The following is a 14,864-nucleotide window of genomic DNA, read 5'->3' on the forward strand; positions in this document are numbered from 1 at the left end:
TGTGGCTCAGGCGTGCTGCAGGCCAGGCCCCGCGGTAAGTGCCGCCAACTGCAGTGTGCCATTTTGTCACCACCTCAGGGATGACACCTGGGGCAGCCCACACCCCCCACAGCCCCCTTCCTATGCCCCTGATTCCAACTATGGAATAGCCTTCCTCATATATACTCAGTATCTACTCTGAATTATTTTAGGGGGCAGGGGAAACCCACTTCTATTTACTAAAGCCTTGTCGGGTTTTCATCATGGCTGGCAGTAGTGCTAGCTTTTATTACAATGCAATTTCTCTTGACATTCGTAGCCTGAAAGGAAACTGAGATTATAAGTGAATGTGCACACAGCCTTCTTTCTTTTTGTGATCATGTGGACCAACCACTAAGGAGACCACTTAGTGTTATGTCTAAAGCTTGGAGTGAGGCTTATTTTGCCCAAATCAACTAAGGTTGCTAAACCAACAACAAAACCTGGTTTATGACTAGCTGTTATGTGTGAATGTGGTCACTGTTTGGCTTCAAACATAATGTGAAGCCATGGATTCTTCGCCACTAGCTCCATCTTCAGATTCCTAATACTTAGCGGATTATGTATGTGCTGTGACGCACCCAGTTCCTGCAGCAAACTGTCGGTATAAGGAACCGCATGAAAACACAGACTAGGTTCTGGTTCAGCACGGGAGTGCAAACTGCTTTGAATGTCCTCCAAGAAACCTTTCTCTGCCAGTGCACTCATAAGCCCTAGGTTAAAACAAACAAATGAAACAGAAACAAATGATAAAGAAAGAGATGGTTGAGTCCGCTTATGGTACAATCTAATAGCAATGTCATTATGTATGATATTCCTGGCTCATATTTCCAATTGCCTATTCCAAAAACCTCATAGTACAGTAAGTGCATGGTATCTGCAGTCAATGTCGTATTAACTGTGCCATACAAACATTTGGAAGCCACAGCAATCTTCTGCTGTTGGCACACCACAGAGGCTGATGGAAAAGATGGCTTGGCCATTACTTTTATGAGGCAGGGTTTCAGCAACCTGCCAATCAGAGTGCTGGTTCGAATTTGATGTCTTTTTGGCCAAGGATGAGCCCTATGAGTTACTACTGAGTTTGTACACATGATTCTTTAAAAAATGAAATTATACATATGTGTGCATACATACACTAATGGATAAATATTGCCTTCTGCAAGGCAAAGAAGTAACCTGCTGGATCAGATCTAATCTAGGTTCCATCTGCACTATGCATTTAAAGCAATATCATACCACTTGAAAGAGTCATTGCTTCCCCCAAAGTATCTAGGAATTGTAGTTTGTAAAGGGTTCCAACAAGGAGACACCCCTCGTAGAACTACAATTCCCAGAGTTCCCTATGAAGAAGGATTGACTGTTAACCCACTTGTCACTACAGTCATACCCTGGAATCCGTTCCAGAAGTTTGTTCGACTTCCAAAATGTTCGGAAACCAAAGCACAGCTTCTGGATTGGCTGCAGAGAGCTCCTGCAGCCGATCGGAAGCTCCGTCAGACATTCGGCTTCCAAAAAACAGTTTGCAAACTGGAACAGTCACTTCCAGGTTTGCGGCGTTCAGGAGCCAAAACGTTTCAGAACTAAACTGTTCAAAAACCAAGGTACGACTGTATGTTACTCCACCCCATTCATTTCAATCCAAAGGAAAGGCAACGCAAACTGAGTGTGCGTGCGATGTAATCAATTACGTATCATTTGTGGACTGAAAGCAACAACAGCAGCAGATACTGATCGTATGCACTGGATTGATTTCCATTTTGAACATGGCACGAATAAGTGAGCATTGGCAATTTCCACTCCTGTCTCTGTTTTCCTTGCAATTATCAGGCATCCCTAGTGTGTACGCTAAGCCTGCAGGACAACTGGAGGGACCACACTTTCCCACCTCTTGTGCTCATGCTTTTCTTTACCTTTGAGCAACGCAGGGACATGATGGCTGGCATTTTCCTTTCTCAACAACAAAGCCAGGCAATGCACACGTGTTTGGCTGGGTAGTTTATCCTCCAAGAAACTCCTCTCTGGTATATATGAAGCGTCACTACGACAAAATACAGTTACCTGAAATGACACAAGCCAGCAATTTTTGATCTAAATGGCAAGGCAACCAATTTATGAAAAAGTACTGAGTGTCAGAATGTTCCACTGGGCACTCGCCATCTGAGCAAAATCCTCCCACACACAAAAATTCCAGCAGATCTGCAGCCTCCTGGAAATGGACTCAAAATACGCCACTAATGTATTATCTTCGGAAAACTTAAATTGAACACTGATCATTAATGGTCTAATTTTAGGGCTTGCTACATTAGTCAATCACTGCAGAGGTTGAGGTGACTCTGCCATTGCGATACCACAATATGCTCATGACTCTCTGCTGGTTTCACAATGATATTAGGCCTAGTCTGCAAAAATGGTTAAAAGCTGTTCTTGGGTTGTACCACTTCAGACAGCAAGCAGCTGACTGCGTGGCTGGTTTTCCACAACCCACCCCACATTCCGTCAAGATCTCCTTACATAGAAAAAAGACCCCCTTGCACACCAGAACTAGAAACTTTTTCCCGATACATTTTTTCTGTGTGCAGATGCTCTTATCACTGAACTATGGCTCTTCGCCAGAAGATGTATTTCTTTCTTTATATGATGATATATACTCTTCTAGTTCTTACACATCACTTAGAACAGCTAACAAGATTTGAAATCCATTATAAAATACAGTAACGTTCTAAAAATAATATTATAAAAAATTGAGCCACTACAGTGTAATAAAAACAGAGATGGGCGCAGGAGATTTTAAAAAGCATCAGATAATTACATGCTCCCAAAACCTGCCTCAACACCCACAAGCATCTGGTTGGCCATTGTGAGAACAGGATGCTGGACTAGATGGAACATGGGCCGGATCTAGCAGGGATATTCTCATGCCCTTAAATATGCTGCCCTTTTCCCCAGATAGGAAATCCATAGGACAACCCCAGATAGGACAACCAAGTTCCCACCACCACCACTTATGGCTTTTCAATACTTGCAGGATGCTCTACCGTTGGACTATGTCTCCCAGGCCAATGGGCTTGAGGACATTTATTACCCTTGAAATTTTCATCCAGACAGCTCCTCAAACATTTCTTGTGGTTCAGGCGATGATTCAGCGCGGTGATTCATCATCGCTTTTACGTCGGTGTGTCAGGAAGCTGCCGCTTGATGATGCAAGGTTGTATTATGTGCCCAAGTGTTCGTCTTGTTGCCTTTTCATCCCACGGGAAACTTTAAATGTCTGCAAGCTTGTCATCAACAATATGGGATCTCCTTGGAAAAGCAACATCCTTTTTGTGCCAATTTCAGGGGCTGATTTCAGTTTGAGAAGACGTCTTGCTGTCCCAAGTGGATCCTTAAGCAGAGTCTGTGACCCTCCAGCTGTTGGAACTAGAATTCCCATCATCCTTGACTGCAGCCCATGCTTGGTGGTGCTGATGGGAGCTGAAGTTTGGCTATGTCAGGAGAGCCACAGGTCCCCGAACTCTGCCTTAAAAGTTGTGACCCTATGATCCTGTATCCATTAAGGGTTGGAATCTAGTAGAAGAGGCTGCAGAACCTTCCAAACCAGTTCCTTTGTTAAGGCCATGGCTTTAGCTGGTTTCAGGTTCGATTCCTGGCATCTCCAGGTAGGGCTGAGAGAGATCCTGGCCTGAAACCCTGGTAAGCTGCTACCAGTTAATGTAGACAGGACTGAGTGAAATGGGCTTTGTATAAGGCAGCATGTTCCTATCTTTTCATTCATCAATGCATGAAGCGCATGTGTGCTACATGGCCAGTGTTTCCACACCCTGCATGTGCAACAGAGTGCATATATTGTGGGAGCTTTGTAATAAGGACAGAATAAAAAACTGGAAGAAAACTATTTCCCATGCCTTAAAAGCAGAGATGGTGAACCAGTGGCCCTCTGGATGTTGTTGGACTCCAGTTCCCATCATCCCTGATCACTGACCATGCTGACTGGGGCTGATGGGATTTGGAGTCCCCAAGATCTGGGCTGCCACAGGTTCCTCATTCTTGCCTTAGAGGGAATAACCCACTTTTTGCAACTATGTTAGGAAATTGGATGTACACACAGATCCCGCTGTCACAATGCTCAATACACAGGTCCCGCTATTGCTACATGAATGGCTGATTCAGATGTGCAAGCAGCTACTTCCTCACTTGTTTGTGCTCTGCTGGTAGCAGCAGCCATTTTCAGACAGAAACCACGGAAGGAGGGAAGGTGAGAGATCAGACAAATCATTCCCCCGCCCCTTTGTCTCTCCCTTGGTACTTGGCTGCAGCCATTTCAGGAAGATACCATGGAGGGAGGTGGGAGATTGAACAAAACACGGATCAGAAATGTTCCCATAGGAAATAATGGAAATCGTCCACTCATTACGCAAACGCTCACCTACGGAACAATTTCCTGGGAACGTATTGTATTTGGAAAGCGGGAACCTGTGTGCTATTACCACAGAAAAAAGGATGCATGGAGGAGGAGCATAGTAGAACGGCTGAATTATCATCCTGTTCTTTATATTTCACCTTTCTTCCAAGGAGTTCAAGACGACATACATGATTCCTTCCCACCCCACCTTTCTTCCCACAATAATCCTGTGAGGTTGGTGAGGCTGAGAGACAGACACCAGTCCAAGGTGAGCTTCATGGCCGGAGTGAGGATTTGAACCAGGTCTCCCAGGTATTAGACCAACACTCTAACCACTACACCACACTACACTGGCTCTCACACCACACTGACCACAGCTGTCAGTGTCATCTATATTGAAAGGCAATAGAACTCTTGTCAATGCCCATAAGAACGTAAGAAGAGCCTGCTGGATCTGGCCAATGGCCTATTTAGTCGAGCATCCTATCCTCACAGTGGAAAACGGATGCCCAGAGGGGAGAACTGCAAACGGAACCCAAGCACAATAACACTCTCATCCACCACGCAATTGATTTCCATCACTGCCTCTAACCATGGAGGAGGAGCATAGCCATTGTGGATCGCAGCCCTTGATAGCCTTTGTCCAATCCTCTTCCAAAGCTATCCAAGTTAGTGGCCATCACTACTACTTCCTGTGAGAGTTAGTTCCGCAGTTCAAATATGCCTTGCCTTTCCCTCTGGGCCCAACTGGCATTGTCCCACCAGAACGAGGCTAAGAAGAGGGTGGGTGGTGGAACTCCTCCTCCTTCTCCTTGTTCTTCTCAAACTTCACGCACTTGGAGAGGGCAGGAGAATAGGCAGGGCAAGAAGGCCCCAGGTATTGAGAGCTGCCCCCCCCCCCGCCCCTTGCACAGGGGTGCAGGCCTCAGTAGGGCTCAAGGATACAAGCCCCACAATCACAGTCTTACCTGGCTTGCTGGCACACCGAGCATGTGAGCTTGCTTAGGCAACAGCTGCAGCTGTTTGGTCCCCTGGAGTGCAAATCCTCTCTGGGTGCAGGTTGAAATCACAAGGCCATAGATGTGAGGAGGCACAACAGGCGATGCCATCAAAATAATGTCTCCTGGGAAGTGCAATGTGGGGCGAGGAAGCAGAAGAAGGTTATCAGACTGGCTCCGAGGGGCTCTTTGTACCACTGCAGGGACCTTTTTACGCGTGACTAATCCCAAGAAGAAGGCTGGTGATAGAATATCATCCTTGTCCTTTGTTCTGATCACTATTGCCAAATTACAGTGGTACCTCGGGTTAAGTACTTAATTCGTTCTGGAGGTCCGTTCTTAACCTGAAATTGTTCTTAACCTGAGGTACCACTTTAGCTAATGGGCCTCCTGCTGCTGCTGCGCCGCTGGAGCACAATTTCTGTTCTTATCCTGAAGCAAAGTTCTTAACCCAAGGTAATATTTCTAGGTTAGCGGAGTCTGTAACCTGAAGCGTATGTAACCTGAGGTACCACTGTATGGAATCAGAGACAAATTGGAAGCAAAGGAGGAGCTATGAGGGCCAAGTTGCTCTGAATCTTCTATGCAGGCAATTTCAGTTAGGGAGGCCAGAGAGTTGTTGTTGCTATTATTCCACTTATTATTTATTATTTATTATTATACCACCTTTCACCTGAAGATCTCAGGGCAGTTCACAGCATACAAATACAACATAAAAACACAAAATACATAATAAAAACAAGAATGAAACAAACCAATTACCCCCCCTTTTTTTTTAAAAAAAGGACATAGAATGATAATCAGTCAAAGACCTGGCTGAAGAGCTACGTTTTTGCCTGGCACCTAAACAGGAATAATGAAGGCACCAAGCAGGCCTCCCTAGGGAGAACATTCCACAAACAGGGAGCCACTCCATGTTGCCACCCTTTGGACCTCTCATGGAGGAGGCACACAAAGCAGGGCATCTGATGATGATCACAGGGTTACGTTACCAAATTAGCTTGCTAAGGACTGAACTTAATGCGACATAGTTAATGCAACCTACTGCAAATAAGTGGTGGAAGCATGAAAGAAGAGTTCTGTAAGGAAAGGAGATTCGATTTCCTGTGCAATATTTGCTTCGCAAGAACAACCTTTGGTGGTGGAGACAAGAGCCGCTGGAGGCCATAAGGCTGTAGCGTCCTGCAAGTTGCTTGGTTCTTGGTCAGCATCTGCCTTGTGGAGTGAAGGCCTAGGAAGTCTGGGGTGGAAGTGTTATAAATGAGAAAGACAAACATATTGAATAGTTGCAGTCTAGAATTCAGGTGGGATCACCCCACACAGTTGTGTCCCAGCAAATTCCGGGAATTGCATTTTGCATTGAGCACCAATCCACCAAAACTTATACAAATATTCCCTCCAAATAACTACTTGGGCTGAGGTTTGCAGAGAGCAATACCTTAATCAAGAGACCATTACCTTTCAAAATTCACCCTTCTGTGAATTTTTGCAATGCATTTTTCCAGCCAAACAATGCGTACAAAAATGTAGGTGACAGTGAGCATAAAAATGCAGACATTCATTTAAAAAAAACATACAAATATGCATCATTTTAGGGAAATGTGCTTGCAAAAATGTGTATATTGGTCAAAAGTGCACATGAAAATGTATATGCTATGAAACACTCACACTAAAATACTGATGATTTTCCACAAGTATTAAAAAAAAACACCAACAACCCACAACTATTGGTAAATTGCTGCAGAAATGGGGAGAACCAAATTTAAGCTTGGAAAAATGAGAAACTGTGAGCAACCAAAATTGACAGAGTCATCCTACTTGAGATGAAGTGGCTTGTTGGGTGAAGTTTATCATAGGATGTAGTTAAAATCCTGTGGCAGAGCAACAAGGGTAGAACTGCAAAGTTTCAAACACAGCCCAGTCCTTTTTACACCTGCCAACATCACATCAAAAGACCAGAGCAAACAGCAATTTTTTTGGCAAGCGATATCTATTCTCACCACCCCTCAGCCTCTATAGCCTTGATAAAAAGCCTTCACAGCCATCTTTCAGATTCACACATTTTTTGGGCCAGCTGAGGAGGGAAGCAGCAAGGTGAAATGTACAGAACATCAGAGCTGGTAATAGAAACCCATTTAGAAACCCAACACACTGTTTGTGTCTTGGTCTTCCATCTCAAAACATGGAATAGGAAAATTCTCTCTCTCTCTCTCTACTGTCCAACCAGCAGCTCAAAATTCTTAAAGAAAATTCTCTGGGCATGGGTGTTCAAAAGTACAAGCGGCATCTAATGGTCAGGGCTGAAATCTTTACAGTCAGTTCAAGTTAATGGTGTGATTTAGAGCATACTTTCCCTAGAATAAATTCCCACAACTTTTTTAAAAAGTGGGGGGCAGGGCGTTTCTACAAATGTTCAGGAGCTGAGACTGGCTTCCCGGGGAAAGGGGGGGCAGCAATAGATTGTCTGGTTTAAAAAATACATAAATCCAAATTAGTTTTGCTGCTCCGAAAGCAAGCAGCAGCTGTGATCCTATTGATAGCTGTGTCACCACACTTTTCCTGCTCAGTAACCCCCTTGGAAATACATTACATGATGATGCAGTTACAGATGGAGGAGAAATCAGATTTGGTTTGCATTTCAATGAGAACCTACTTAATTCCACATCTCCTAAACCAATGCATGAACTGAAACATGGCTATCCTTCAAAAGTGGACAGTTGGAAACTGCGCTTAGCAACCAGGCAGAGTGGCATGATCTTCACTGAGGTTGCACAAGCTCTGATTAGCTATGTAATTCTGGGGGAATTTTCCTCTGTATGTTTGGTTGAATGCCTCCCTGCTATGTACAAGGACTGAACAAAAAAGGACAAAACCTCTCTGTTCCTTTCTCCTTAAACTGGACACTGCTTTTTTGCTCAGTATCTTAAGTGAAGTACTCTCAGGACTTTTCTCCCCAGATTCCATCTGTGTTATTTAAGTGACTTGGCTAACATTCCCTTCCACCGATTATTCACTAAAAACTACCTTCCATGGAGATCTTTCAGCTCAGTACTACCCACAAGCTACTCTCACAGAATTCCAGCACCTCACACCCATCTGGAATTGTCACCTTGGTTTGCTGCGTTTGCCAACAGGATTTGGAACTCCACCGTGAAGCCTCCCGTCGCAGCTCACCCTCCCTCCAAACCAGAAGCACAGCTCCCTGTGTACTCGGCTGTCCATGTGAGGGAGGTAGGCAAGGGGCTCGGCTCGGCTTGAACCATAGATTGCGCTGATCGAGTGGCAGTCCGTAACTCTGGCCAGCTGCGCGTCAGAGGGGCCCATGATATCTTGCAGGATGCCACGGGCTCTTGGTCCTCTCAGGCTCAGTGCTAGCACAGAGGGCCCTTTCTCTTGGGTATAACAAGAAGGCGGTGTTACTGGGGAAGAGAAATAAGAGAGGTGAAGACACAAAATGGAACATAAGAACCATCCATCTAGCTCAGTACTGCCTACAATGGCTGGCAGTGGTTCTCCAGGCTTTCAGGAAAGAGTCTTTCCCACTCAGAGATGCCGGCGATTGAACCGGGCATCATCTATATGAAAAGCAGATGCTTTACCTCTCTTCCCTCCTTGCTGCAGCCCAATATGTTTGCCATATTTTAATAACTGTCTGCCATTTACTATTTTATGACAGTGAGAATGTACCTGAAGTTTACCGACGTTGGCTTAATAACTGCCTACCATTGTTGTGCTGCAGTCCAAGTTGCCCAGACACTCCATGCCCCTCACCTGTGCTAGAGAGGAACATGTCCAGCTGCGGGTAGAGCAGGCGGAATCCACAGATATCCAAACCAGAGGCAAGAATCAGCTGGAGTGTGTGATGGACAGCCAGGGGGCTTCTGAGCAGGGTCTCAAACAGCAGCGCCATGGCAACCTGAGCAGGGAACAGAAAGCAGGAAGAAAACAGATAGGGCTCCAGAGAGTCACACGCTTAGGAGGAGGGGACATTTTAAAATTTACAATTAAGGGTTATTTTTCAGATTTCAGAGAGAGAGAATCCTCACAGATTTAACACAACCTTTTTGAAAGGGATGAAGCCCAAAAAACAAGATCCCTCTCTGAAACCTTGGGGAGCCATTGGCAGTTAGTATAGATCCACCTCTCCCCCAACTTTTTTTCTCCAGATGTTTTGGGCTACCAACTCCCACTGGGTCTACACAGTAATGGCACACACCATTTGGCTTTAGTTATTTTTCTAAGCCCAGCCTTGCAAGAGATTAGAATTATCCTAAAACTCTTGCACTTATATTACTGGTCCGAAAGTATTCACTCTTCCACCACCAGCTGAAATGAAGACACCGTAAGGAATGTGATTCACTTGGAATTGTGTTTGATCTGATGTCAGACTTACCGACTGAAACAAAACATTTTCTATAGAAGTGTGCGGGTCTAGCTCCTGAAAGAATAGTTATTTTCTTGTGGTTGGGTTGACTTGAGGATCTGCATTCTTCCTATAACACTTTATTTTGAATTACCTCCAAGAACTAGCTTTGTTCTTATGCCAATAAACGCCCAACGAATTCATCATTATCGGGCACTTGAAATGGAGTGTTACCAAATGCTCCTTCTCCGTAAAGGCATCTTGAGGTTTACTCCATTATAATAAACACAGTTATAAATCTACTAATGTAATAAAAAGCCTTCTCCAGCTAGAAGAATAAAACCCACTCTGCTCTATCAAACTAATTACAGCTCTCCATGTATTGACTTTGCCTTCAGCTGACTGATAAGAAACCATCCTGTAGTTAATTCCCCATCTCATAAAGGATGCTGATCCTATTTTTTAATAATAAAAAATAAAGCTGGAATCTGCAAATCATTTGCAAGGACATACTTGACCTCAGCACCCGCTTCTGCAACCCACAGGTTATTCTATCAAAACTTGTTTACATGAGGCCTTATCCCAAGCCAGTAGCCTCTGAAACCCTCTTCAGCCCTAGGTCTGCCAGTATCAGTAATGGAGAATCTGTGGCCCTTCAGATGTTTCTGGACTCCAACTCCCATCGCCCTCAGCCAACATAGCCTATGGACAGTGATGATGGATGTTGGAGTCCACTAACATCTAGAGGGCCATAGGTTCCCTGTCCCTGGTTTACATTATCTAGAGATCATCTCACAGTTGTAACCAGTTCAAACTGTAGAAATCATCTGGACACTTAGAGATATAAGAAGGTATGAATCTATCTGGTCCACCTGTTCTGAACCACAGCGACATCCAGCACTGAGATCAAGTGATGGCCCAAGCAAGATGGAGAGCAGTAGACCCAGGGCTCCTGAATAGACTGGAAACTAAGACCTTGGACAAAGACCTGACCTGGTAGAATAAAAGAAGTTTTCACTTGGCACTGAAATGACCATAAAGAAACTTTCAGGAGAGTCTCTCTGGAGAGGGCATTCCACAACAGTGGTGCCACCACAAAGAAGGCCCCCAACTCCCTGGTCGTCAGCTGCTTCACTTCACTTGGGCCTCTGAAGAAATGATCATGGTATGCAGGAAGGAATAATGTGAAATAATATATTCCTGGTTGTTTCTTTAGGGCAGGGGTGGGCAAACTTTCTCACAGGCAGTCTTCTGAGGGCCACCTGCTTTAGGAAGTTCTCATTTCCATACAGAATTGTCATGACCTTTGAATGACCCAACTGGCAGGAAGTAGGCCTGCACAGTATGAATGACCTGGGCTTTCTGAAGAAGCAAGGAGACAGATATTTTGTGGGTGGGAGTTGGTTCTTTTGTACCTCACTTTCTGTGTCGCTGCTCTCTCTGATATCACTGCCACTGGGGAAGTATTTTTCATCCGTCTCTACAGTCTGCCAGTAAAACCCAGCTGGCACTGCAAAGGCCTTCTCCAGCGCCTGAAATGCACAAAGGGAGAGCTGTTGTTTGTGAATTATCTTGATTCTTCAAAGGCAGGGACTGAAAATAAAGACAGTACAGTGAATGCCAAGGATTGAAATCAGAAGAGATGGCGCAGCAGAGGCATTAGTCACTGACACATCATTTCCTCTGCTGTTTCTGTGCCAGCCAGTCCGATGCGAGGGAGACCGAGCTAAATCCAATGGCACCATTTGCCCTAATTGACACTTTCGGGCAAAGAAACAACAGCAGGAAGAAATTACAGCATGTTGCACCCAGAATCTCTACAGATCTGTGACTACACTCAAAGGGAGATAAGCCAGCACTATGCATTGGGGATTAAAAGGCCATTTGCTGTTAAACCAATGGCCACAATGGCTCATCCAAACTGCTTTGTAAACTCATCCACCTTGGTAAATAAGATTGGGCTGTATCTAAGTCATATTCAGAGTGATCCCACAGAAATAAATGGATTTCAGTCTTCAATGATTTCAGTGGGTCTACTCAGAGAAGGGGAGACGTGTGTGCACCACCTTGATATGAAAAGGTGGAATGTAAATAAATAAATAAATTCCATTGAAATGGAAACTATATTCTTATTCTTATGCAGCTCTATTAATTCCAGTGGCATTCACACATGAGAATTTAGGGACACAGGAAGCTGCCTTATAGCAGGCCAATCCACCTAGCTGAGTTCTGTGTGCACAGTACTCTGGGGTTTCTAGGGACTGGATAAAGGACCTTCTGCATGCAAAGCAAATACTCTACCACTGAGCTATGGCTGTTCTCAAGGGATTGTGCCCCGGTGGACAGTTCCTCTTCCTTTTTATTGTTGTTGTGTGAGGCATAACTCATGGCATAGTCAGAAGGGTACTAATCTTGCAAGCAGCCTCAAATGTAAAAGAAGAGAAGCCAGAAACAGATAAAAGTTTTCATCGGGGATAGGATTCCTATGTAGAACATGGGTAGGCAAACTAAGGCCCAGGGGCCGGACCCAGTCCAATGCCTTCTAAATCTGGCCCGCAGACGGTCCAGGAACCAGTGTGTTTTTACATAGGTAGAATGTGTCCTTTTATTTAAAATGCATCTCTGGGTTATTTGTGGGGCCTGCCTGGTGTTTTTACATGAGCAGAATGTGTGCTTTTATTTAAAATGTATCTCTGGGTTATTTGTGGGGCATAGGAATTTGTTCTCCCCCCCCCCCTTCAAATATACAGTCCGTCCCCTGACAAGGGCGGAGGGACAGTGGACCGGCCCCCTGCTGAAAAAGTTTGCTGACCCCTGCTGTAGAGTAAGGAGGTTAAGAAAAGCAGGTCTTTCAGCACCCTGGACAGAGCTCAGGGAGCAGACAACCTGTTCCAATAGCTTTTCTTTCTCAACTCAGCCCTTTTAAGTTTCCTCCCTGACTACACTTCTTGGGCCCTCTCACAGAGGAGCACGGAGGCTTAAAGGGGCAGCCCTTTGGCCTGGAGCCTAGCCTAGCACTCCACCATCCTTCCAGGCTTTCATGCCGGACACACTGCTTACATTAGCATGCCAGCTCTGTGGAATGAAAGGCTCTTGGAGATGGTTATGCCAGCCCCTAGCTGGACCTGGGTTTCTGAGCTGCAGCTGGTGGGAGAAAGCTTTTGCAATCCAGCAGTCCACTCCTTCTTTGTTTAACCATGATTAAAACTATTGGCAGTGCTGCCATTGGTAGGGATGGGGAAGAAGTTTGATTCAGTTCACATTTGATGCCGAATATTCCAAATTCTTAATTTCTGAAACAGTATGAGAACTGAAACACAGCAAACCTTTGAAATTCACACTATTCCAGATTTTGCAATGCAGTTCTCCAGCCAAGTAATATGTACAAAAATGCATATACTAGGAGATGGTGCACTTAAAAATCCAATGCATCATGGCGGGGGGGGGGGAATTGCACTAAAATCCAGATGAATTTTCATGAGGGCTTTTTTTTAATTGCAAATTGATGTGCAAATGTAGAAGACTAACATAAAAATGGAAAAACGAGAAACGGAAATTGACAAATTTGCCCATCCCATGTCAGCATCAGTAAACAGGGCCAAAGGCAAAGCGTGGATACGTTACCATGGAATCTGAGTTAAGGGTAGCAAAGTGGCTGAACTGGATGGGAGGAATCTCAGGAAGGAAGGGGTATGGCTGATTCTGCATGTGACTGTCCAGTTGTGCTTTCCACCAGATAACATCCAAGAGAGACATTTGAGAGAGAAACATGGAGCTCTGCTGATGGAACAGAGACATTCCCTGAAGGGAGTTCTTGGGCTGCAAAAAAGGAACACAAGATTAATGGCCTGGTCCTCTGGTAACAAACGAAATATGGTACCTAGAATGAGAAGCAAAGTGGAAATGGCATTCTAGGACATAAAAGTGGAGGGGATTTTATTAGCATCTTAATACAGCTCAGCACTGCTTCCCATATTTTGTGCATTAGTACGTAGCAGACTTGTTTGCAGTGGGTAGTATAGGAATCACAAACATTTATAATTGCCTAAATCAAAAAGATAATGCATAGTTCATAAACAGATTGCGAAACACACCCTTCCTTAGATGTCACCAGCAGAATTTTTGGTCTCCCCTCACCCAACAGGAAAGGGCACTCCAGTGGACTATCATAGGCATGGACAGAAAATAAATCTCAAGGAAATCTGAAAAGCTAGTGCCAGATAGTGTATATCAAGGATGCGGAAGCTGTGACCCATCTGCCATCAGCCCCAGTCAATACGGCCAATGGAAAGGGATGATGGGAGTTGTAGTCCAACAACATTTGGAGGGCCACAGGTTCCCCATCCCTGGTGAAGACAATACAGAGCTACATGGATCAATGGCTTGACTTAGTATATAATGCATCTCCTTATTTATATCAGCCATTTCTAGTTTTATCAGCCATTTATTTGGAACCATGAGGACTAGAATCAGTTTTCAAGGGAAGGCCAATAGCTCGGTGGCTGAACATCTGCTTTACACAGAGAAGGTCTAGATTCAATTCTTGGCATCTCCGGGTTGGTCTGGGAATGCCCCTCCCCCATCTGAAACTCTTCACAGCTGCTTCTAGTCAGTGAAAACAAGCCTGCACTAGATGGACCAATGATTCAGGATAAGGCAGCTTCATATGCTCCTCAAGACAGGGCTCATGCTTGTTAGCTCTAGAAGGTTCTGAGGTGTTGTTCTGCAAGGGCACAGGACCCCCAACCACATGTCCACACAGAGATCAAATGAATAAGACTTTCTCCCTCACATCCTTCTCCTTATCTGAGAGAGCTAACCTAGCTAAAAGCAGGTATATATTATTTGAATACTCTTCAAGGCTGTCCTGCAAGGACCTTGAACTCATCAGCAGATGAAGCATTGTTAAACAACTCTTTTCTCCAACTCTTAAACAAAAAAGCTCTCTGCCACACGAAGAGATCCATGAGGCAACGGTCCCCAAGGAGATAACTTGCCGAGATAAACATGTCAGGTTTTTTTCACAAGGTGTCTATTAAAGTGTTTTTAAAGGAGGTCACAGAGATGCTGCATGTCGCCACTG

At 44.7% G+C, this 14,864-nt stretch overlaps 1 protein-coding gene across 4 annotated transcripts in view; it reads right to left on the minus strand.

Moving 5' to 3' along the window:
* Positions 1-14,864, minus strand: part of DNAAF8 (dynein axonemal assembly factor 8) — a 92,065-nt gene that overhangs the window by 35,557 nt on the left and 41,644 nt on the right. For all 4 annotated transcript variants that reach the window (XM_081839508.1, XM_081839507.1, XM_081839506.1 and 1 more), the window contains 8 exons: positions 13,406-13,600; positions 11,197-11,313; positions 9,190-9,334; positions 8,528-8,837; positions 6,552-6,658; positions 5,389-5,543; positions 1,932-2,079; positions 600-731 (listed from right to left, as the gene is read on the minus strand). In XM_081839508.1, coding sequence (XP_081695634.1) covers positions 600-731; positions 1,932-2,079; positions 5,389-5,543; positions 6,552-6,658; positions 8,528-8,837; positions 9,190-9,334; positions 11,197-11,313; positions 13,406-13,600 — 1,309 coding nt within the window. The remainder of the gene's footprint in view (positions 1-599; positions 732-1,931; positions 2,080-5,388; positions 5,544-6,551; positions 6,659-8,527; positions 8,838-9,189; positions 9,335-11,196; positions 11,314-13,405; positions 13,601-14,864) is intronic.

This window comes from Podarcis erhardii (genome assembly GCF_964252035.2).
Source record: "Podarcis erhardii genome assembly, chromosome: 14".
Taxonomy (NCBI): Eukaryota; Metazoa; Chordata; class Lepidosauria; order Squamata; family Lacertidae; genus Podarcis; species Podarcis erhardii.